This window comes from Schistocerca gregaria, chromosome 2, assembly GCF_023897955.1.
Source record: "Schistocerca gregaria isolate iqSchGreg1 chromosome 2, iqSchGreg1.2, whole genome shotgun sequence".
Lineage (NCBI taxonomy): Eukaryota > Metazoa > Arthropoda > Insecta > Orthoptera > Acrididae > Schistocerca > Schistocerca gregaria.
Window position 1 is genome coordinate 500,855,954 of NC_064921.1, and position 23,186 is coordinate 500,879,139.

The following is a 23,186-nucleotide window of genomic DNA, read 5'->3' on the forward strand; positions in this document are numbered from 1 at the left end:
AATCTATACAGAAAATAGTAATTGGTATTTGCTACCTCTTCAGGTTTCACTGATGTGGTTTCATTGTTGAAGTTTTTATGTAGCCTTCTTGGCAAGAAAAATTATAAAGAAATGCATAAAAAAAGAGATCTGTGTCAAGATTGTCTAACGATATGAATACTGTTTGGAGTCTAGCGATTTTTTTTAGAACAATCTCAGACCTTAGTCTTTTTATATAAAATAGGCAGTTTTTTTTGGTTTTTGAAATGTTCTTTTGTGTCCCACATTTCATAACAGATACTGCTGAAAATGAGGCAAGGAAATGTTCCTTTATTAATTAAGTTATAAATACACATGGGTTTCATATCACATATATAAAACACATTTATATACATTTGTATCAATTACATACTATAGTAATTTCACATTTACATTTTTAGATATCATGCAAAAAATGACTTTTTGAAAGGAAGAACAGCTTTAGCAAAGCACCATGATTACATGCAGAATTGTGAGAGTGGTTAGTCATAAGCCTCTGAATGCATATTGCTCACAGTGTCTCAGATATCTCCGTTTATAAAAAATTAAGGTAAGGTACTCGAAGGACACAAGTGTAAGGCAAATTTCCGAAATTTACAATATTCGTTTCATTCACCTTTTCTTCAATGTGTGAGGATGCATTGATCAACTAACATATGCATAACCGATTATGGAATACTATAAGTTTTACCAGACATCACCCTATGTAACTTTTAGCGCTTCACTAACTTCTGCACATTAGTATCTTAAGGCGATTTTTCTCTAGCTTAAAAAAAAGCTGTACAAATTTACATTCTTATTTACACGATAAATTAGAATGGGGCAGTAATGAAATACCCACTTCAGTCTATATCTGTGGACTCACATAACCCTCTATAGTATTGTAGATGTATCTGAGGATGTATAATAATAGAATGTTATCATATGATTAAAATATTTGAGAGTAGTACGAACTGACGATCGTCCAAATCTGTTATTTTCCAGTTTGTAAGAGCTAATATTATTGTTCAGTAACCAAATGGAACAACGTCTTCTGCATTCAGTCACCTTTACAGGTATAATTACTTATTGTAAGTGTACGTACAAATAGTCAAAATGTTTCTAGGCATTTCAAAGAAACTGCAGTCGCTACATTTTTGTAGCACATCAGTTGTTTCTGTAATTTGCACTGCTCAGAATATTGGGATCGGCAGTACATTTGTAGTGACAACATTTGAAGAAGGGGAAAGTGGGGCTTGATCGAGGTGAGAATGGAGATGGAGAGAGAGAGATAGGAGAGAGAGAGAGAGAGAGAGAGAGAGAGAGACCACATTGGCAGTAGGTTGACGGGCGCGAGGTTGGAGCATGTCGTTGCAGTGGCGGGTGCCCTGGCCTACTCATCTGGGAAGAGTAGATTGAAAGGTATCCTCGCCAGCACTTTGTTCGCCTCGTTCCTCATCACTTTGTCCCAGCCCTCATTGGCAAACGGCAGCAGTTCGGTGTACAGCACTGGCCAAAATTCGTTGGCAAATGCCAGCGCCGCTTTGTCTGAAACAGAATGGCTTTGTGTCAGTAAAACTCTCTTGGTTGCTATCAAATAATTCATCCACTTGTTTCCTTGTTTACTTATTGTATTTTTATTTTGGGGCGCTCTTGAATCAGGAAGCATACATATTTTCGAAGCTTAATCTCTAAATTCTTTAATCAGATTACATATGTGTGTCACTGCTCGAACAGTTAATGTTAAGAAATAATTATTTTACTGTGGTAATAGTGATAAGAGAAAGAAGAAAAACAATTTCAAAAAATACAGATCACAAGCAAATATATTAATTTTTGGAAACTGTGGTAATCAGAGGCTATTAAGTTGAAAATACAGTGACAGTGCCTGTAAGCGATAAGAAAGAGAAAGGACACTGTTTCAGTAGATGATTGCTTGGGTGAGGTGAAGGTGAATGAGGTTTCTCATAGTGGACTAACCTGTTGACAACTTTACCGGAATGTTTGTTGTTGTATACGAGAGATACCATTAGCTGTTTTCTGAAATTAGATTTTCTTTTAGTTTCTATGAGATTCTGAGAAGGGTTATCTTTGAAAAAATTAGTTATTGAAAGAATTCAGTTTTAGATTGAAGAAAAATAGGAAGGGCTGTATAAGCTGAGCAGAATACAAGACAAATGAAAGTAACACAATATCTGTGGTTCAATGTGAAAGATTTGTAAGCTAATGGCACTACAGACCTGAGTTGAAGACGTGTGTGAAATCTCTATGATATGTACTTCCAAGAAAAATTGTATAAGGAAAATGTACTGACACATCTGTTTGTGTATTTGTTTGCCCCAAAAATAGGTTTTTGTATTCTCCCTCGCTAATGCAGAGTGTAGAAAAACTATATTACATACATGGATTAGCTAAAAGCAACGTGTATGTGAATAACTAACAACTGCATAATTCATACTTGATGTCAAATTACACAAAATAGAAAAATGGTTATATCCATTATGGAAATAAGCATTTACTACTAACTAACAAACTTCAGCATTGAAACTATAATGAGTTACAAATGTTTCCACATTGATTATACTAATATGGGTTCCATTCAATCTTTTACTATATTTATAAGTAATGTTTCTTGAGTATTTTTCTTAGTCTGTCTCTGAACCCATTCTAGTTTACATATAGATTGTGAAATAACTTACTGTACATGAGTACCTCTATGTATCTGACACTACCATAAGGCTTATGCAAATGCTTTTTCACTATAAAAAATATTATTTAAGTAGTGGGTTTGGTGTTGGTTCACTTTGATGAATAAAACGGACATTTTCAAGGATATACATACATGGTACTGACAAGACATTTGGTTCATGTTATAGGTTGTTGGTACTAGAGGGTAATGAATATTCTGTCATTATTTTCGTACATACTTTTCTGCATGAGGAATATATATCCATAATTCAAATTGATACCTTATGAGATAAGTGACAACACAAATCAAGTTACACTGTTTTGATCATTTATTATTACAGGCATGGTTCAGGAAACAAACAGTATCGAAAGCTACTTCAGCTGCTTGAAAGTTTTTATTTATGTGTAAGCTATTGCAAGGTGTCATCTGTCCACATACCAAAAATTTTTATTACTTTTCTTACTTGATAAGGGTAGTGTCAATGACTATACAATGAATTTCACATGTTTACTCTCACACAAAAGTAAAATTTATGTATGCAGTCTTTGCTTTGTTTGGTAACACTTTCTTGATGTTAAGGAAATTTATCGCCCTGTGGCTGGTATTATCAATCATTTTTACTTTGAAGCAGCAGTAGTACAAACAAAATTCACAGAGGCAGAACATCTTTCAATACGAATATATCGATCAACTAGCTCAAGTGTTGAAAATTTTTTATTGGACGATAAAGGCATGAATAAATACATTTATTTCTGTATTAGTAGTATGAGACTCAAATATTGCTTTGCTGAAAGACAGTGGCTATGCAAGAAGTTTTCATAATATTATGATGATGGTGTCCTTTTGCTTAAAATATTCCAGAGGTAAAATAGTCCCCCATTCGGATCTCCGGGCAGGAACTACTCAAGAGGACATCATCAGGAGAAAGAAAACTGGCGTCCTACGGACTGGAGCATGGAATGTCAGATCCTTTAATGAGGTAGGTTGGTTACAAAATTTAAAAAGGGAAACAGATAATAAAAGTTAGATATAATGGGAATTAGAGAAGTTCGGTGTCAGCAGGAACAAGACTTTTGGTCAGGTAAATACAGGGTTATAAAAACAAAATCAAATAGGGGTAATGTTGGTGTAGGTTTAATAATGAATAAAAAAAATAGGAGTGCGGGTAAGCAACTACAAACAGCATAGTGAATGCATTATTGTGGGCAAGATAGACACGAAGCCCACACCTGCTACAGTAGTACAAGTGTATATGCCAACTCGCTCTGCAGCTGACGAAAAAACTGAGGAAATGTATGATGAGATAAAATAAATTATTCAGATAGTGAAGGGAGACAAAAATTTAATAGTCATGGGTGATTGGAAGTCGATAGTAGGAAAAGGTTCAAATGGCTCTGAGCACTATGCAACTTAACTTCTGAGGTCATCAGTCGCCTAAAACTTATAACTAATTAAACCTAACGAAGCTAAGGACATCACACACATCCATGCCCAAGGCAGGATTCGAATCTGCGACCGTAGCGGTAGCGCGGTTCCAGACAGTAGCGCCTAGAACCACACGGCCACCCTGACCGGCTGTAGGAAAAGGAAGAGAAGGAAACGTAACAGGTGAATATCGATTGGGGCTAAGAAATGAAAGAGGAACCCACCTGGTAGAATTTTGCACAGAGCATAACTTAATCATAGCTAACAGTAGAATTTTGCACAGAGTATAACTTAATCATAGCTAACACTTGGTTCAAGAATCATGGAAGAAAGTTGTACACATGGAAGAACCCTGGAGATACTAGAAGGTTTCAGGTAGATTAGATAACGGTAAGACAGAGATTTAGGAACTGGATTTAAAATGTAAGACATTTCCAGGGGCAGATGTGGACTCTGACGACAATGTATTGGTTATGAACTGTAGATTAAAACTGAAAAAAATTGCAAAAAGGTGGGAATTTAAGGAGATGGGACCTGGATAAACTGACTAAACCAGAGGTTGTACAGAGTTTCAGGGAGAGCATAAGGGAACCATTGACAGGAATGGGGGAAAGAAATACATTAGAAGAAGAATAGGTAGCTTTGAGGGATGAAATAGTGAAGGCAGCAGAGAATAAAGTAGGTAAAAAGATGAGTCCCAGTAGTAATCCTTGGGTAACAGAAGAAATACTTAATGTAATTGATGAAAGGAGAAAATATAAAAATGCAGAAATTGAAGCAGGCAAAAAGTAATACAAACGTCTCAAAAATGAGATCGACAGGAAGTGCAAAATGGCTAATCAGGGATGGCTAAAGGACAAATGTAAGGATGTAGAGGCTTATCTCAGTAGCGGTAAGATAGATACTGCCTACAGGAAAATTAAAGAGACCTTTGGAGGAAAGAGAAGCACTTATATGAATATCAAGAGCTCAGATGGAAACTCAGATCTAAGCAAAGAAGGAAAAGCAGAAAGGTAAAAGGAGTATATAGAGGGTCTACACAAGGGCGAATACTTGAGGACGGTATTATGGAAATGGAAGAGGATGTAGATGAAGATGAAATGGGAGATATGATACTGCATAAAGAGTTTGACAGAGCACTGAAAGACCTAAGTCGAAACAAGGCTCTGGGAATAGACAACATTCCATTAGAAATACTGACAGCCTTGGGAGAGCCAGTCCTGTCCAAACTCTACCATCTGGTGAGCAAAATGTGTGAGACAGGCGAAATACCCTCAGACTTCGAGAAGAATATAGTAATTACAATCCTAAGAAAGCAGGTGTTGACAGATGTGAAAATTACCGAACAATTAGTTTAATAAGCCACAGCTGCAAAATAGTAACACAGTTTCTTTACAGACGAATAGAAAAACTGGTAGAATCCGATCTCGGCAATATCAGTTTGGATTCCGTAGAAATGTTGGATCACGTGAGGCAATACTGACCCTACGACTTATCTTAGAAGAAAGATTAAGGAAAGGCAAACCTACATTTCTATCATTTGTAGACATAGAGAAAGGTTTGACAATGTTGACTGGAATACTCTCTTTCAAATTCTAAAGGTGGCAGGGGTAAAATACACAGCAAAGGACTTGGAAGAACAATTGAACGGACTGGACAGTATCTTGAAAGGAGGATATAAGAAGAATATCAACAAAAGCAAAACGAGGATAATGGAATGTAGTCGAATTAAGTCTGGTGATGCTGAGGGAATTAGTTTAGTAAATGAGACGCTTAAAGTAGTAAAGCAGTTTTGCTATTTGGGGAGCAAAATAACTGATGATGGTCGATGTAGAGAGGATATAAAATGTAGACTGGTAATGGCAAGGAAAGCGTTTCTGAAGAAGAGAAATTTGTTAACATCGAGTATAGATTTAAGTGTCAGGAAGACGTTTCTGAAATCGTTTATATGGAGTGTAGCGAGGTATGGAAGTCAAACGTGGACAATAACTAGTTTGGACAAGAAGAGAATAGAAAATTCGAAATGTGGTGCTACAGAAGAATGCTGAAGATTATATGGATAGATCATAGAACTAATGAAGAAGTACTGAATAGAATTGGGGAGAAGAGGAGTTTGTGGCACAACTTGACTAGAAGAAGGGATCGTTTGGTAGGACATGCTCTGAGGCATCAAGGGATCACCAATTTAGTGATGGAGGGAAGGGTGGAGGGTAAAAATCGTAGAGGGAGACCAAGAATTGAATACACTAAGCAGATTCAGAAGGATGTAGGTTGCAGTAGGTACTGGGAGGTGAAGAAGGTTGCACAGGATTGAGTACCATGGAGAGCTGCATCAAACCAGTCTCAGGACTGGAAACCACAACAACTACATGAGGATATTCAAACTTCAGTTTCATGTAAAAACTCCAATAAGGTATATAGAAATTTCAAGTACATTAACAGACCAGATTCTCTCAAATACACCCAGAGATGTTCAGGTTGTGAATACCATTATTGGAGATCATTTTAGACACACAGTTGAACTGGGAAGTGAGGCCAACATAGTGACTAAATTTAGACAAATTAAACTTTTTGCCAAAATCTGAAAACTGGAATGATTTGTTCACAGAAGGCAGCGAAGACTCCACATAGATTAGCTCGTCCTAAAATATACAGAAATATTTGCATCAAACAAAAGAAAAAAATGGCATACCATAAAACCTTAAAAAGGGAGGTCAATTGATTGAGCTCAGTGATAATAACCGGCAAGGTAAAAGGCATGACAGTAATGTGGCTTCAAGGTGCAAGAAGAAAGCATAAACTAGGATAATAACAGAAGCAATGGGTAGTCATGAAGAAGTTGAAATGCAAAATTCCTCTCGTTTCTCTAAAATAGCCCAGAAATTAAATAAATGATTACAGAAAAAATTGACATCTCTTAAAAAATATAAATATAATACTGAAAAGAGATGGGGAAGAAGTAGCAGACTCACAAGAACTGTGTAATGTTTTCAATCAGTATTATATTGATGTAATGGTGGAACTTCTGAAATAAAACATAACAGTACCAAAGAGTATGGAAAGTCCCAAAAGGGTGGCTGAGAGTTTATATCTACACCTTAATGATGAATTGGAAGTTTCAGAAATAATTGGAGCTCAAAAAAATAAAAATATAGAGGGTCTGAATGGCACATCAGCAAAAATTGGTGAAATAATTTATCTTGCAAAGCCTCTGACATTCCTGATGGTTAAAAATGAGCAAGGTAGTGCCAGTATTTACAGGAGGGGAAAAAGAAGGTCCAGGAAACTATAGACACTGTGCTAGTTTCCTTGCAAAGGCTCTGACATTACTGCTAAATTCAATAATAAAGGAAGGATTTTCCCAAAATGTTTAAAAAGGAGCAGGTAGTACAACTATTTAAAGGAGGGGTAAAAAGATGTTCATGAAACTATAGCCCCATAACAGTCATAACTATTCCCTCTTAGTAGAACCAGTGATTAAGGATAGAATTATAAACTTCATAGGGTAGTATAACTATTTAAAGGGGGGGGGGGGGGTAAAAAGATATTCAGGAAACTGTAGCCCCATAAGTCACAACTATTCCCTCTTAGTAGAACCAGTGATTAAGGATAGAATTATAAACTTCATAGGGAAACAAAACATCCTAAATGAAGCACAACATTGGCTTTAAAAGGATAGATCCACTAAAACTGCAGTTGCAAACTTCACACATCACTGAGGCCCTGGGTCAACATAAGAAAGTATTTACTGTGTACCTTTGAAAAGTTTTGATTGTATCTGACATAAAATTTTCTAGGGATATTGGACTGCTCTGGCCCAAGAGGAAAAGCTGTGGATATTACAAAACAATTTGTTGAAAACAGACAAGTGTGTTGAAATAAAACATAAATCCACATATACAGAGAAAAATGTCCAGTCTGTTACTCTGCAGGTAAAATATGAAGCAGTACTGTACATAAACGACATGTTCACTGCAGGAAATGAAAAAGTGATTAAGTATACTTATGACACAACATTAGTTCTATGCACACAACATTACTTCTATGCACAACATTACTTCTTACTTCAATGAAGGATTTAGAAAAGAGAGACTGTTATTTTAGATAATATAATTTATTGATCAGCTGTAAGCAAACTATGTGTAGAAAATTAGAACAGAACTAATAGCACAGAACTAATAGCACAGAGGGCTGTATTCTTAGCAGTGGATATGTAGACTTAAACAAAATGGACAGTAATAGGTTTTTGGAAACAGAAGTGCACACATTTCAGACACGTAGATGTAGTGTGACTAGGGCCTCCTGTGAGGTAGACCATTTGCTGGGTTCAAGTCTTTAGCTATGACGCCACTTCGGCGACTTGCGCGTCGATGTGGATGAAATGATGATGATTAGGACAACACAACACACAGTCCCTGAGAGGAGAAAATCTCCGACCCAGCAGGGAATCGAACCTGGGCCGTAAGAATTGACATTCTGTCAAGCTGACCACTCAGCTACTGGGGGCGGACTGGGAAAACCACATTGATGAGAGATTTTCAAAAAGAAGTACAAATATATTCTTAATGAGAAAATGTGCTGTAGAGTCTACACAAAAACCTTGCTAAAAAGTACTACAGATTTAACTTATCACACATATTGTATAGTATACCAATATGTGGAGGAGCAGCAGATATATACATTCAAGGAATTTTAAATTTCAAAAGAAAGCCATCAGCTGCATGGCAAAATTAACACCATGGTAATCCTGCAAAAACACATGCAAAGAATTTAAAATATTAACATATATGCAGCAAAAGGTTGAGAATGACAGATATTGAGTCTATAAACTCAGGAAGCTAATTTTATAACGAAATGTCACTTAGCATGGAGAGAATAAAGGAACTGAGCACCCTCAAAGGAAGATTGGAGGAACATCTCATCTCTGGACAGTGGTATAAGGTGAAGCAGTAATTGCAGGCAGATCAATAAGAGAAACGTAAATATAGATGGAAATGGAGTAAATGACTTCCTTTTTCATGTGGAAACAAAGTTACTGAAAGAAGGAAAGGAAACCAAAGTGCAGTGCTGAAAATACAGAAAACATATGGAGCAAGTATATTTCGTGCAAATGTGATTTAAATGAGTTTTGTCTACACATAAACATCTAAATTCTCTGCAGTACAGACAAAAATAAATTACCAAAAAACTAGTTTTAGTTTATATAAATGTATTTACTATTTTTAGCAGTATAGCAAAAACAAACAACTTTACTTTTCCTTTTGTGTCCCATAGTACTGCGTAAATTAATGTATGGTACTATTATACACCATGACTGAAAGTTTCTATATTATCTCTTACGTTATATAAAAATTATTATTGGCCATAAGTGACAAATTTAGAAGAAATTTGTTCTGTATAAAATTGGCAATATGATGTGTCCAATATCATTGTGGAATATGATCAGTTGACAAAAATGAACTGTAACTATATCTTTCCTAAGTATTTTCTAATACTGCTTGAATAAGCATCAAATTATTTATATGATGTATTTTTTATTCTGGATATATGTAAAGTAACCTCTCATTTTTGCACTATTTGTGTATAACAGGGGTTTTCAAGTGGCTGTAGCTTTTATTTTTTATTTTATTTTAGGGCATTGATTTTAATGGGAAGGCCACATCATAATAGTTCTGTAGTGCTCTAATGACCACATCCACCTTTTAGAGCCAACATTACTAGTAGAGTAAACAAACTGTCAGTCTACTGTTGAAAGTAAATTCATCAGCTTAGTTACTTTGATGATTTTCAGTCATCTTTAAATCAGATTACTTACGAATTTTGACCAGAGCAAATACTCCATTTCTGACTTGTGAGGCATTGTCTAGGAATGTAAGAAAATTTTGAATGGTTCATATATTAAAATTTTCTACCAATCAATGTATAGAGTGAATGTCTACATTGCTTACATAACCTACACTGCATCCTTTTCTTTACTGGGTCGAGTTCTCATATGTACTGAGACTGGTTTCTTTCTTTGCACAAATTGCTTAAATGTTATGTGGATGTGGTAAATAGCTCAACTTCATCATGAAACTTCCTGGCAGATTAAAACTGTGTGCCTGACAGAGACTCGAATTTGGGACCTTTGCCTTTCGCGCTTCGGTGGCTCAATTGGTAGAGCACTTTCCTGCGAAAGGCAAAGGTCCCGAGTTCGAGTCTCTGTCGAGCACAGAGTTTTAATCTGCCAGGAAGTTTCATACCAGCGCACACTCTGCTGCAGAGTGAAAATCTCATTCTGGCAACTTCATCATAGTTGTTCTCAAGGTTATGCTAATAAAAGTTTGTATTCTACACACATTATACATCTGTATTGAACATACGCTAGTAGTATAAGGTGATTAATTTGTGCCACTAAATTCTTATATGTTCATAACTTTAGTACTGTTCCGTCAAATAAACAACATGTAGTGCATGCATGCTTTTAATGTTTAAAATTACCAACTGAAAACTCCACTTTCAATTATGCAGAATAAGACAGCTCTGCTAGTCACACTTATAATTTGGTAATTACATAATGTATAAAACAACAGAAATAAAAAAAAATTATAATGAACAGTTTGCCTTAAAATAAGCATAGATCTTACTCTTAAATTTCATTTTAGAAAAGGACTATTTGTGGAAATATATTTTCATTAAACTTAGATCTAGTTACATATGTGGAATTTATTTATGTATATTGCCAGATCTTCATAGGTTAAGCATAACAGCAAGTACCAACTACAAAAACATATTTACAAAAACATAATGGCAGTATCATGTACCTCTGATTGAGGCTGACAATCTTTTCTGTCTGTACGCAGTGAATGCAACCCACAAAATGCCATTGGCAGATTTCTATGTTTAAGACTGATAAGAACATATTCATAATGATGACAGGCAATGGCTGATGAAGCAAGCACTTCAGCTAGGCAAAATGAACCAACTGTAATTATAGTAGCGAGAGTTGGTATAGGTTTGAGAGTTAGATATATGTTGACCCGTAAGCACATATAAAGATCAGACTGAAGACATACAAAATACAATTACAAAGAAAAAGAAAGATTTAGGCTTCAGATGGGGAGCTGCTGTCATCTAATTTAGCAAGACTCGTAACAACAGCTCTCAAGTAAAACAGTAGTTGGTACTGTGACTACTTCGTGATCATTATGATTGTTGATGTTGTTGTGGTCTTCAGTCCTGAGACTGGTTTGATGTAGCTCTCCATGCAGCTCTATCCTGTGCAAGCATCTTCACATTGCAGTACCTACTGCAACCTACATCCCTCTGAATCTGCTTAGTATATTCGTCTCTTGGTCTCCCTCTACGATTTTTACCATCCACCCTGAGCTCCAATACTATATTGGTGATCCCTTGATGCCTCAGAACATGTCCTACCAACCGATCTCTTCTTCTAGTCAAGTTGTGCCACAAACTTCTCTTCTCCCCAATTCTAGTCAATACCTCCTCATTAATTATGTGATCTACCCATCTAATCTTCAGCATTCTTCTGTAGCACCACATTTCGAAAGCTTCTATTCTATTTTTGTCTAAACTATTTATCATCCGTGTTTCACTTCCATTCATGGCTACAGTCCATACAAATACTTTCAGAAACGACTGCCTGACACTTAAATCAATACCCAATGTTAACAAATTTCTCTTCTTCAGAAACACTTTCCTTGCCATTACCAGTCTACATTTTATATCCTCTCTACATCGACCATCATCGGTTATTTTGCTCTCCAAATAGCGAAACTCCGTTACTACTTTAAGCATCTCATTTACTAATCTAATTCCCTCAGCATCACCCAACTTAATTCGACTGCATTCATTTTCCTCATTTTGCTTTTGTTGAAGTTCATCTTATACCCTCCTTTCAAGATACTGTCCATTCCGTTAACTACTCTTCCAAGTCATTTGCTGTCTCTGCCAGAATTACAATATCATTGGCGAACCTCAAAGCTTTTATTTCTTCTCCATGGATTTTAATACCTACTCCGAAATTTTCTTTTGTTTCCTTTATTGCTTGCTCAATATACAGATTGAATAACACCGAGGAGAGGCTACAACCCTGTCTCAGTCCCTTCCCCACCACTGATTCCCTTTAGACCCCTCGACTCTTGTAACTGACATCAGGTATATGTACCAATTGTAAATAGACTTTCGCTCCTTGTATTTTACCCCTGCCACCTTTAGAATTTGAAAGAGAGTATTCCAGTCAACATTGTCAAACCTTTCTCTATGTCTACAAATGAAAGAAATGTAGGTTTGCCTTTCCTTAATCTTCCTTCTAAGATAAGTCGTAGGGTCAGTATTGCCTCACGGATTCTATCAGTTTTTCTATTCGTCTGTAAAGAAATTGTGTTAGTATTTTGCAGCTGTGACTTATTAAACTGATAGTTCGGTAATTTTCACATCTGTCAACACCTGCTTTCTTTGGGATTGGAATTATTATATTCTTCTTGAAGTCTGAAGGTATTTCTACTGTCTCACACATCTTGCTCACCAGATGGTAGAGTTTCGACAGCACTGTCTACTCCCAGGGCCTTGTTTCGACTAAGGGCTTTCAGTGCTCTGTCAAACTCTTTATGCAGTATCATATCTCCCATTTCATCTTCATCTACATCCTCTTCCATTTCCATAATATTGTCCTCAAGTACATCGCCCTTGTATAGACCCTCTATGTACTCCTTCCACCTTTCTGTTTTTCCTTCTTTGCTTAGATCTGAGTTTCCATCTGAGCTCTTGATGTTCATACAAGTGGTTCTCTTTCCTCCAAAGGTCTCTTTAATTTTCCTGTAGGCAGTATCTCTCTTACCATTAGTGAGATAAGCCTCTACATCCTTACATTTGTCCTTTAGCCATGCCTGATTAGCCATTTTGCACTTCCTGTCGATCTCATTTTTGAGACGTTTGTATTCCTGTTTGCCTGCTTCAATTTCTGCATTTTTATATTTTCTCCTTTCATCAATTACATTCAGTATTTCTTCTGTTACCGAAGGATTTCCACTAGCACTCGTCTTTTTACCTACTTGATCCTCTGCTGCCTTCACTATTTCATCCCTCAAAGCTACCTATTCTTTTTCTACTGCATTTCTTTCCCCCTTTCCTGTCAATTGTTCCCTTATGCTCTCCCTGAAACTTTGTACTACCCCTGGTTTAGTCAGTTCATCCAGGTCCCATCTCCTTAAATTCCCACCTTTTTGCAATTTTTTTCAGTTTTAATCTACAGTTCATAACCAATACATTGTGGTCAGAGTCCACATCTGCCCCTGGAAATGTCTTACAATTTAAAACCCAGTTAATAAATCTCTGTCTTACCATTATCTAATCTATCTGAAACCTTCCAGTATCTCAAGGATTCTTCCATGTATACAACCTTCTTTCATGATTCTTGAACAAAGTGTTAGCTATGATTAAGTTACACTCTGTGCAAAATTCTACCAGACGGCTTCCTCTTTCATTTCTTAGCCCCAATCCATATTAACCTAATACGTTTCCTTCTCTTCCTTTTCCTACTGACAAATTCCAGTCACCCATGACTATTAAATTTTCATCTCCCTTCATTACCTGAATATTTTTTTTATGTCATTATACATTTCATCAATTCCTTCTGCATATGCAGAGCGAGTTTGCATATAAACGTGTACTACTGTAGTAGGCATGGGCTTCATATCTATCTTGGCCACAATAATGCGTTCACAGTGCTGTTTGTAGTAGCTTATCCACACACCTATTTTTCTATTCATTATTAAACTTACTCTTGTATTACCCCTATTTGAGTTTGTATTAATAACCCTGTATTCACCTGACCAAAAGTCTTGTTCCTGCTGCCACCGAACTTCACTAATTCCCACTATATCTAACTTTAACCTATCCATTTCCCTTTTTAAATTTTCTAACCTACTTGCCCGATTAAGGGATTTGACAATCCACGCTCTGATCTGTAGAATGCCAGTTTTCTTTCTCCTGATAACGACATCTTCTTGGCTAGTCCCCGCCCGGAGATCCGAATGGGGGACTATATTACCTCCAGGATATTTTACTCAAGAAGATGCCATCATCATTTAATCATACAGTAAAGGTGCATACCCTTGGGAAAAATCACAGCTGTAGTTTCCCCTTGCTTTCAGCCGTTCACAGTACCACAACAGCAAGGCCGTTTTGGTTAGTGTTACAGGGTCTGATCAGTCAATCGTCCTGACTGGTACCCCTGCAACTACTGAAAAGTTTGGTGGCCCTCTTCAGGAACCACACGTTTGTCTGGTCTCTCAACACATACCCGTCCATTGAGGTTGCACCTATGGTACGGCTGTCTGTATCGTTGAGCATGCAAGCCTCCCGACCAACAGCAAGGTGCATAGTTCATTAGGGAGAGGATCATTAAGATATCATTTTCCCATGGACTGAATAATCTTTGAACCCTTGTTTTCACAATCATTAAGATATTCTTGTGAAAACAAGGGTTCGAAGATTATTCAGTCCATGGGAAAATGTATAAAGCAGGAAACATAATTTGATAATATCAGAAAATTTCTATTCATACATTCACAGAACTCATAACAAAGTAAATGTGAGATGAATCACACATTAGCCAAGAATCTCATGTATTTAAAATGTTGATGATAGTAACAGGGGAAATAATAATAAGATAATCAACCAAACAATATGAAATAAAGTTATTTTTAATGGAATTATCATTTGTTTTTAAATGAAATAAATAACTCTGTAATAATGATAAAACAGATGTAAGAAGCAAGGTACAGGAAACCATTAATGCCTGGACATAGTTCCTGCTAAAGCTATTTTGTTATATGTTAACTTTCATATATGAGTCACCACAGCGAAAAAGTACACACAATTTCAGTACATGGATGATAAGTAAGTTATATGAATAGGTTTCTTCTACTAGCAGTTTAACTTTTAACACGGACAGTGTGAGATAAAAATAAAACAAAAATCACAAATTTAAATAATGACTAGTCACAAATTACTTTTCACTTAAGTGACTAATCAAACAGTCTATCGCTAATTTACAGTTATGCACAACCTAAGAAGCCTGTTAGATTAAATCTCAATTTCTATTGGAATTCTAGTCAAGATAAGCATTGTAGAAACTATTATCAGTTGATAATATCAGAATTACACCTTATCACAATATACAGCAGTTCATAAATCTGATCCATACTAGAAGTTGGTAAAGTGTCAGAGAAGTTCAGTCCCATTTACTAATATCCTTGACATATTTTTGCACAAAAGTTTCAAGAAGCCCACAGTCACTGTATACATTGTAGAAAACAGACACTCAGTAACACAATTTAGTGAATGGTAAATTTCTTACAGTATGTGGATAGGGAAAACTGATGAATGGACAGACAAGAATAAAATCTGTATTAATGAAAATGATTTTCCACAGAATAGTGTCAGCTATCACCAAAAGAAATTATTGGATCTTTTATTATCACAAAAATATTTGATATAACGATGCTGATCTTTAGTCACAAAAGCAGCACTGCATTCTAGCACCTAATAAAAGTGTGCTCACCATTTCCAATTTTTTAATATTATAATTCATTATAATTTAAGGTAATATCGAACTGTTTATTAGATGCAGGATATGGAAGCGCTTTTCTCATTGTCATGTTTTAAAATTATTCTTGCTTCTGTGCGTTGTAGATTGTATATTGCAAGAATGTTCCACACCAAACGATATACTAGTGAAGGTATCATATTCTTTGACTAACGGAGTAAAAGCTGCCTGCCAAGAGGTAATTTGGCGAGTAGAAGTGTGAATCAATAGTAAGCCAGCATAACCATGTGGTCTAGGCGTTGTGAGCAATTTGAATAACACATAGTGTTCTTGTCTGTTCCTGCCTGTGTTTCTGGATGATATTCCATGAGCAGCTCGGGTTGTTACTTCCAGGTTCTTGCTATGCATGACTCATGAAGTGGCTTCCTGCGAAGTTGGTTTCTGAAGTTCATTCTCAAACAAGGAGTTACAAAAGTACGGTAATAATGTGGGTAGCCAGCTTGGTATAATATATGCTGCAGCATTTTCAGGTCTTTGAGGTGTCTTTAATTGTGTCCAAAGTTAACGTTTCGCTGTACAGAATCAAGTTTTCACTATGCCTTCCGAATAACAGGCGTCCTTAATACATAACACTCTCATTTATTTAAATGATTTCCAAGAATTTCTAATGTGTAAATGGAAGGGGGATCACTGCTGTTAGCTGCAGCGCGACTTTAAGCGAAATCAACGGCGTCGAGCGAAAATACACATCGGACTGGGATTCGAACCTGGGATCTCCTGCTTACTAGGGAGGAGCGGTTACCACTGCGGCAGCCGGGACACAGCGTTATAGTAGCTGCATGTACTATCTCGGTACGCCTCACTGCCGATCCACACTCCCCCTAGCGTCATCTATCCGCAGTCCCTGTCCATTGTACTCCCTTTCGCTACTCAGATTCCCACAAGAGGTCGGACGTCTTTCGTGCATTCGCACTGAAGAAAGTTAATCTATCCAAGCTTATCAATTAATGAACGCATAGGCGTCTGTTCCTTCGAAAGGACAAGCACTACGCAGGTCCCACAGCTGTGAACATTATATGTAAATGTAAGGGGGATCACTGAGCATTCATATAATTTTCTAATGTGTCTAGAATTCTCCTTTCTTCAATTACATTTTATATGGTGGCCTTGTATACCACGTAGATCACATACGGACAACTGTGCTCGCCTCTCTACCCACGATTATGGTCTTCTTTTTTGTAATAATTACACAATGAACTGATGCTTGTATAATTTTTTTTATATTCCTGTGTCACTGATGAATTTTATTTGAAACATACAACTACTTACGTAGTATTGTATACATTTGCACTCTGGACTTAACTTTGATTAAGAACACTCATCCTTCTTCTGCCTCCAGCAGTAAAGTTTGTCAATACGAGGCACAAGAGCTATCACTGCAATTTTTTTTAGGAACTGCAATCAGCAGAAACCTTTAGTTATTCTTTCTTTTCAGGATAAAAGTAAGTGTATGGATATTCCGAGACTACTGGTTGGTGATCATGTCAATTTGGATGTGATTTCTTTGGATCCTTATACTTCAAAATTTGTACAGAAAAGTGTTATGTTATCAGATGGAGTCAAGCATGCTCATTGCACAATCTTCACGTATAAGGTGGATCGTATATACACTCTTCGAATCATATTACTAAATTACTAGAAGTAACTGTGATCATAAAATTCACACAGATATTCATTTATGCCAAAATTCTTTCTGTTGAGCAAAGTCAGCACTAACTGCTCCTAAACATATTTTGGAAACATGGCACATTGCATTATAAATCATTTCTTGGATCAAAACTTTATGTAAAGATCGACACTTATTCAGGAAATTTATCTGAAGACCACCAATATGTACACAGCTCAAGACACGAAAAAGAGTTAACTTAGAGATTTTCGACTTTAACACTGATTTATAAGGAGCTGATTGCAAGCATTGGTTTAGGACGTTAGAGTTGTACTTACTGAACTCGTCATTTCCAGTGAAAAGGTTGGACGCGTAGACTTCCATGTCACCAACCTCAGGGAACATGTCGAAGCGCGTTAGTCGCAGGAATTTCTTTCCAGATTTCCTGAAGTACTCGCCTGTCACGTTCCATGTGGCTGTCACGTCAGCTGAAATGCAAATAGTGCATTGCTTGGATGTCAGAGAGCAGCACCTTCTTCAATTGGCTAAGAAACCGTTTACATAAAATATCTGAAATACATGCTTAACAGAACAATGATACTGATTATTTAAAGAAATGAAATGAAAGAAATCAAGTAGCTGTATTATTTTGTTCTTTGATAAATCTAATGTACTCTCTCTGTAGAACAAGCAGTGACAGGTGGCCGAAGCAGGGGCAAGTTATGTTAAACAATTACCGCAAGGGGAATTTTTAGTATCTCTGCTCTACAATTAAATAACGCGTACATAATGTTAAGACATTTCATTCTAGAGTAGCCGCGCCTTTACTTCTGTGTCCCGCCCTCTCTCCTTCTCGACACCCTCCACTTCCTTTCCCAACGAAACTTCCAGCATCTGCCCCTCTCAGATGATGAATTTCGCCCTGATGACTACCTCTCCTATCAGCTCTAACCCCAACTCGTTCCTGCCTCCTCCTCAGGGCTCCCTCTCCTCCCCCTCCCTTCTCCTGAGCAGCTTTCCTTCTCCTACACCCTCTCCCTCCCTTGTGCTCCCCTTCAGTGTCTGTGCACTCACTTCTGCCTTGTCTTCCCTCTTCATCTCGTTGCCCATCCTGTCTCTTGTGTTGGTACACCCCCTTACCCCCCCCCCCCCCTATTCCTTTCATCGCACCCCTTCCCTCGCTGCGCCTTGCTCTCCCATCTTTTTCCATCCTCTCAGGCCTCTCCCTCGGCTAGTCTCTCCTGGCAGGTTTTATTCTTTGTCGTGTGTGCTTCATCTCTTCAAGTCGTTTTAAGGTGTCTTTGTTCTGGAGTGTTTTCATACTGAGGCAAACGTTTAACCTGTGTGTCTGACTCCAGTGTCTTTTTTGTGCTCTATGAATCGCCAACTGTGTTTTTTAACTTTATGTAGACTTCTTTAATTGTTCCCCTATGAACGTCTCCATGTCAGTGTATATTTTCCCTCCATTACCTCCCCTTACTCTTTTCTTGTGTCCCCCTTTTTATCACCTTTATCTGTATAATTTTCTCTTTTTATTAGCTGTCATGTCACTCGGCTGATGAGCGGCAGATAGTGCCACTGACAGTCCTCCCCTGTCCATATGGGGCACGGGAATGAAATTTAAAAAAAAGAAGAAAAAAGTACTAGAGTAAAAGAATCAAGTGCAAGATATACATCACACTGAAATCAACCCTTGCTAGGTGTGCACTGAGGAAAGCTATCTCATAAGAAGGGCTTGTTAATTGTTTCAGAGGTCAGAAGACATAGGCAGTGATCAGATCGACTGACTGTTTCTCTTCAGCAGGACTAATATCTTCAGGCAATCCTCAGGAAGCCGATCAGTTTCCTTTATCAGGACTTTGGACTTAATTTTAGGGATGGCAGTTACACCAACGAGAATTTAAAAACATGTATATGAAAAACTAATGCTGTGTTACAGGCGAACGGAAGGTCTAGTTTTAGCAGAACAGAAGGTATGACGAGAACAGACTACACTAAGAGTGGATCAGTGAAGGGTATGTTCAAATGAACTCCCAGTCAATCATGTTCTAAAGAACCAATGCAACCTAGAAAATACGTAAGGTGAATTATTCTGTTCTCGGTTGCCTAGATATAATATCAGTTCTCCTGTTGTAGTAACCAACAATACAAAAGCAACAAGGTAATACAAAATCCATCGCAGAACTGTTAACCAAAATAGAACTAGGATTGTGACATAAATTTTAGTCGTAGATCCTACAATTATGACCACAGACGTCACAGGAATCAAATAAAAAATAAATAAAAACAAGAAAATGTGCAAGAAAAAGGAAATAATAATATACACTCCTGGAAATGGAAAAAAGAACACATTGACACCGGTGTGTCAGACCCACCATACTTGCTCCGGACACTGCGAGAGGGCTGTACATGCAATGATCACACGCACGGCACAGCGGACACACCAGGAACGGCGGTGTTGGCCGTCGAATGGCGCTAGCTGCGCAGCATTTGTGCACCACCGCCATCAGTGTCAGCCAGTTTGCCGTGGCATACGGAGCTCCATCGGAGTCTTTAACACTGGTAGCATGCCGCGACAGCGTGGGCGTGAACCGTATGTGCAGTTGATGGACTGAGCGAGGGCGTATAGTGGGCAGGCGGGAGGCCGGGTGGACGTACCGCCGAATTGCTCAACACGTGGGGCGTGAGGTCTCCACAGTACATCGATGTTGTCGCCAGTGGTCGGCGGAAGGTGCACGTGCCCGTCGACCTGGAACCGGACCGCAGTGACGCACGGGTGCACGCCAAGACCGTAGGATCCTACGCAGTGCCGTAGGGGACCGCACCGCCACTTCCCAGCAAATTAGGGACACTGTTGCTCCTGGGGTATCGGCGAGGACCATTCGCAACCGTCTCTATGAAGCTGGGCTACGGTCCCGCACACCGTTAGGCCGTCTTCCGCTCACGCCCCAACATCGTGCAGCCCGTCTCCAGTGGTGTCGCGACAGGCGTGAATGGAGGGACGAATGGAGACGTGTCGTCTTCAGCGATGAGAGTCGCTTCTGCCTTGGTGCCAATAATGGTCGTATGCGTGTTTGGCGCCGTGCAGGTGAGCGCCACAATCAGGACTGCATACGACCGAGGCACACAGGGCCAACACCCGGCATCATGGTGTGGGGAGCGATCTCCTACACTGGCCGTACACCTCTGGTGATCGTCGAGGGGACACTGAATAGTGCACGGTACATCCAAACCGTCATCGAACCCATCGTTCTACCATTCCTAGACCGGCAAGGGAACTTGCTGTTCCAACAGGAATGCACGTCCGCATGTATCCCGTGCCACCCAACGTGCTCTAGAAGGTGTAAGTCAACTACCCTGGCCAGCAAGATCTCCGGATCTGTCCCCCATTGAGGATGTTTGGGACTGGATGAACCGTCGTCTCACGCGGTCTGCACTCCAGCACGAACGCTGGTCCAACTGAGGCGCCAGGTGGAAATGGCGAGGCAAGCCGTTCCACAGGACTACATCCAGCATCTCTACGATCGTCTCCATGGGAGAATAGCAGCCTGCATTGCTGCGAAAGGTGGATATACACTGTACTAGTGGCGACATTGTGCATGCTCTGTTGCCTGTGTCTATGTGCCTGTGGTTCTGTCAGTGTGATCATGTGATGTATCTGACCCCAGGAATGTGTCAATAAAGTTTCCCCTTCCTGGGACAATGAATTCACGGTGTTCTTATTTCAATTTCCAGGAGTGTATTTTCCGTGGGGATTGGTAAGAGTTAGATAACCATATTAAGTCAGAACGAGAGTTAAGAGATCTGATGGATTCACCGATCGAAAGTATGGTTGGACAAAGGAAAGTTTCTAATTTTCAAAGCGTGTTTAGGCAAAGATTTCAATATGCTCTTTAACGCCTGTGTATCACGTGGCTGCAGCGACTTACCCATGCTGATGTTGTAGACGCCCTTGCCATTGATGGGGAAGACGATGATCTTGCCCTGCGCCTTGTAGTCGCCCTCTAGAAACAACTGCTGGAAGCCGACATCCACTTCCATCCTGAAGAGGCCGCCATCATCGAGGTTGGTCCTGTGGACACAATGTTCCTGCATTTAGCGTTGCTTACCCCGCCTCAGTACATCTACCAACACTGTCCACAATGTTATGTCTCACCATATTGCATGACATTTTATCAACCATTTGATACTGACTTCTTACCCCCAGATAAGTATTAAACATGATACAGGAATGCCATTTTTCAGTTGTCTCTACTAACACCCGCACAAACTTAATTGAATATCGCCACATCAATTCATATATTTATACATTTGTCAGATGCTAGAAATATTGCACAAACAAAATAATATCTACATCAAACTTAGATGATCTATAAGCAAAGACGTGTCAAGTAACAAATGCGTTTTGAAATGTCTAACGATAAACATTGGTTGTAATCAAGGAATTAGGATCTATGGCAACCCTCTGACGGAATAATCGTGAAGCCAGCGAATTCTGCACTCCGCCATATTAGGGAGTGCATTGTAATGTTTTTCATAGAAATAAAAGCTTGCATCAAAAGTGGTTATTCACTGAGATGACAGAAACGAAATAGCTATATGCACATATACAGGAAGTAACACGTACACACCGTGTAAAAGGGCGTTGCATTGGCCGAACTGCATTTTGTACTCAGGTGACTCATGTGGAGAGGTTTAAGAAGTGAACATGGTCGCACGACGGGAATTAACAGACTTCGAACACGGACTGGTACTTGGAGCTAAAATCTTGGGGCAATCCATTTTTAAAATCGTTAGGGAATTCAATATTCCGAGATCACACTGTCAACTGTATGCCTAGAATACCAAATTTCAGGCATTACCTTTCACCACGATAAACGCAGTGAACGACAGCTTTCACTTAACGACTAAGAACAGCTGCCTCCCATACAGTTGTCAGTGCTGACAGACAAGCAACACTGCATGAAATAATCGCAGAAATCAATGTGAGACGTAACGGCCAGCGTGTCCGTTTGGACAGCGCGGCGAAATTTGGCGTTAATGGGCTGTGGCAACAGACGACGAGGCGAGTGCCTTTGCTAACAGCACGACATCGCCTGCAACGCCTCTCCTGGGCTCATAACCATATCGGTTGGAGCCTAGACGACTGGAAGCAGTGGCCTCTCTGGATGAGTCCTGGTCACAGTTGGTAAGAGCTGGTGGCGCAGACTCTAGGTACTCATGGGCCCAAGTTGTCAACAAGGCACTGTGCAAGCTCGTGGTGGCTCTATAGCGCTGTGGGCCGGGTCTACATGGACTGTGGTCCAATTTAATGGACCATTAGGCAACTTGAAGACCATTTGCAGCTACTCATGGACTTCATATCCCCCCCCCCCCCCCCCACACAAAAAAAGGTGAAATTTTTATGGATGAGAATATGAGAATGTACAATGTCACTGCGTCACAGTTGTTCGCGATTCTGGAAAATTAGAGCGAAAGATTTGGCCAGGGCTATCTGCCCGACATGAACCCTACGCAACATTTATGGGACGTAATCGAGAGGTCAGTTCATGCCCAAAATCCTGTACCGGTAACATATTCACAGTTATAGACGGCTGTAGAGGCAGCGTTGGTCAATATTTCTTCAAGGGAATTCCAAAGACTTGTTGAGTCCTTGCTACGTCGAGTTGCTGCTGTACGTTGGGAGAAAAGACGTCCGATACGATATTAGGAGGTATCCCATAATTCTTTCCGGCTCAGTACACAGCTCACTAACCAAATATCGCACCGTATATTCAGAGTGGTACCAACAAGGTGACATTGGACATATGGTTTACCATGAGTGACTTACATGTTTTTCATCTTTTCTGTCATACACA

General features: G+C 38.9%; 1 protein-coding gene across 1 annotated transcript in view; it reads right to left on the reverse strand.

Moving 5' to 3' along the window:
• Positions 1-289: 289 nt before the first annotated feature.
• The window catches only part of LOC126328393 (protein takeout-like), a 77,293-nt gene continuing 54,396 nt past the window's right edge, over positions 290-23,186 (reverse strand). Inside the window, exons 4-6 of the mRNA XM_049996031.1 lie at positions 21,258-21,400; positions 17,667-17,816; positions 290-1,545 (exon numbers count right to left, since the gene is read on the reverse strand). Of these exons, the coding sequence (XP_049851988.1) occupies positions 1,391-1,545; positions 17,667-17,816; positions 21,258-21,400 (448 nt within the window). The 3' untranslated portion in view covers positions 290-1,390. The remainder of the gene's footprint in view (positions 1,546-17,666; positions 17,817-21,257; positions 21,401-23,186) is intronic.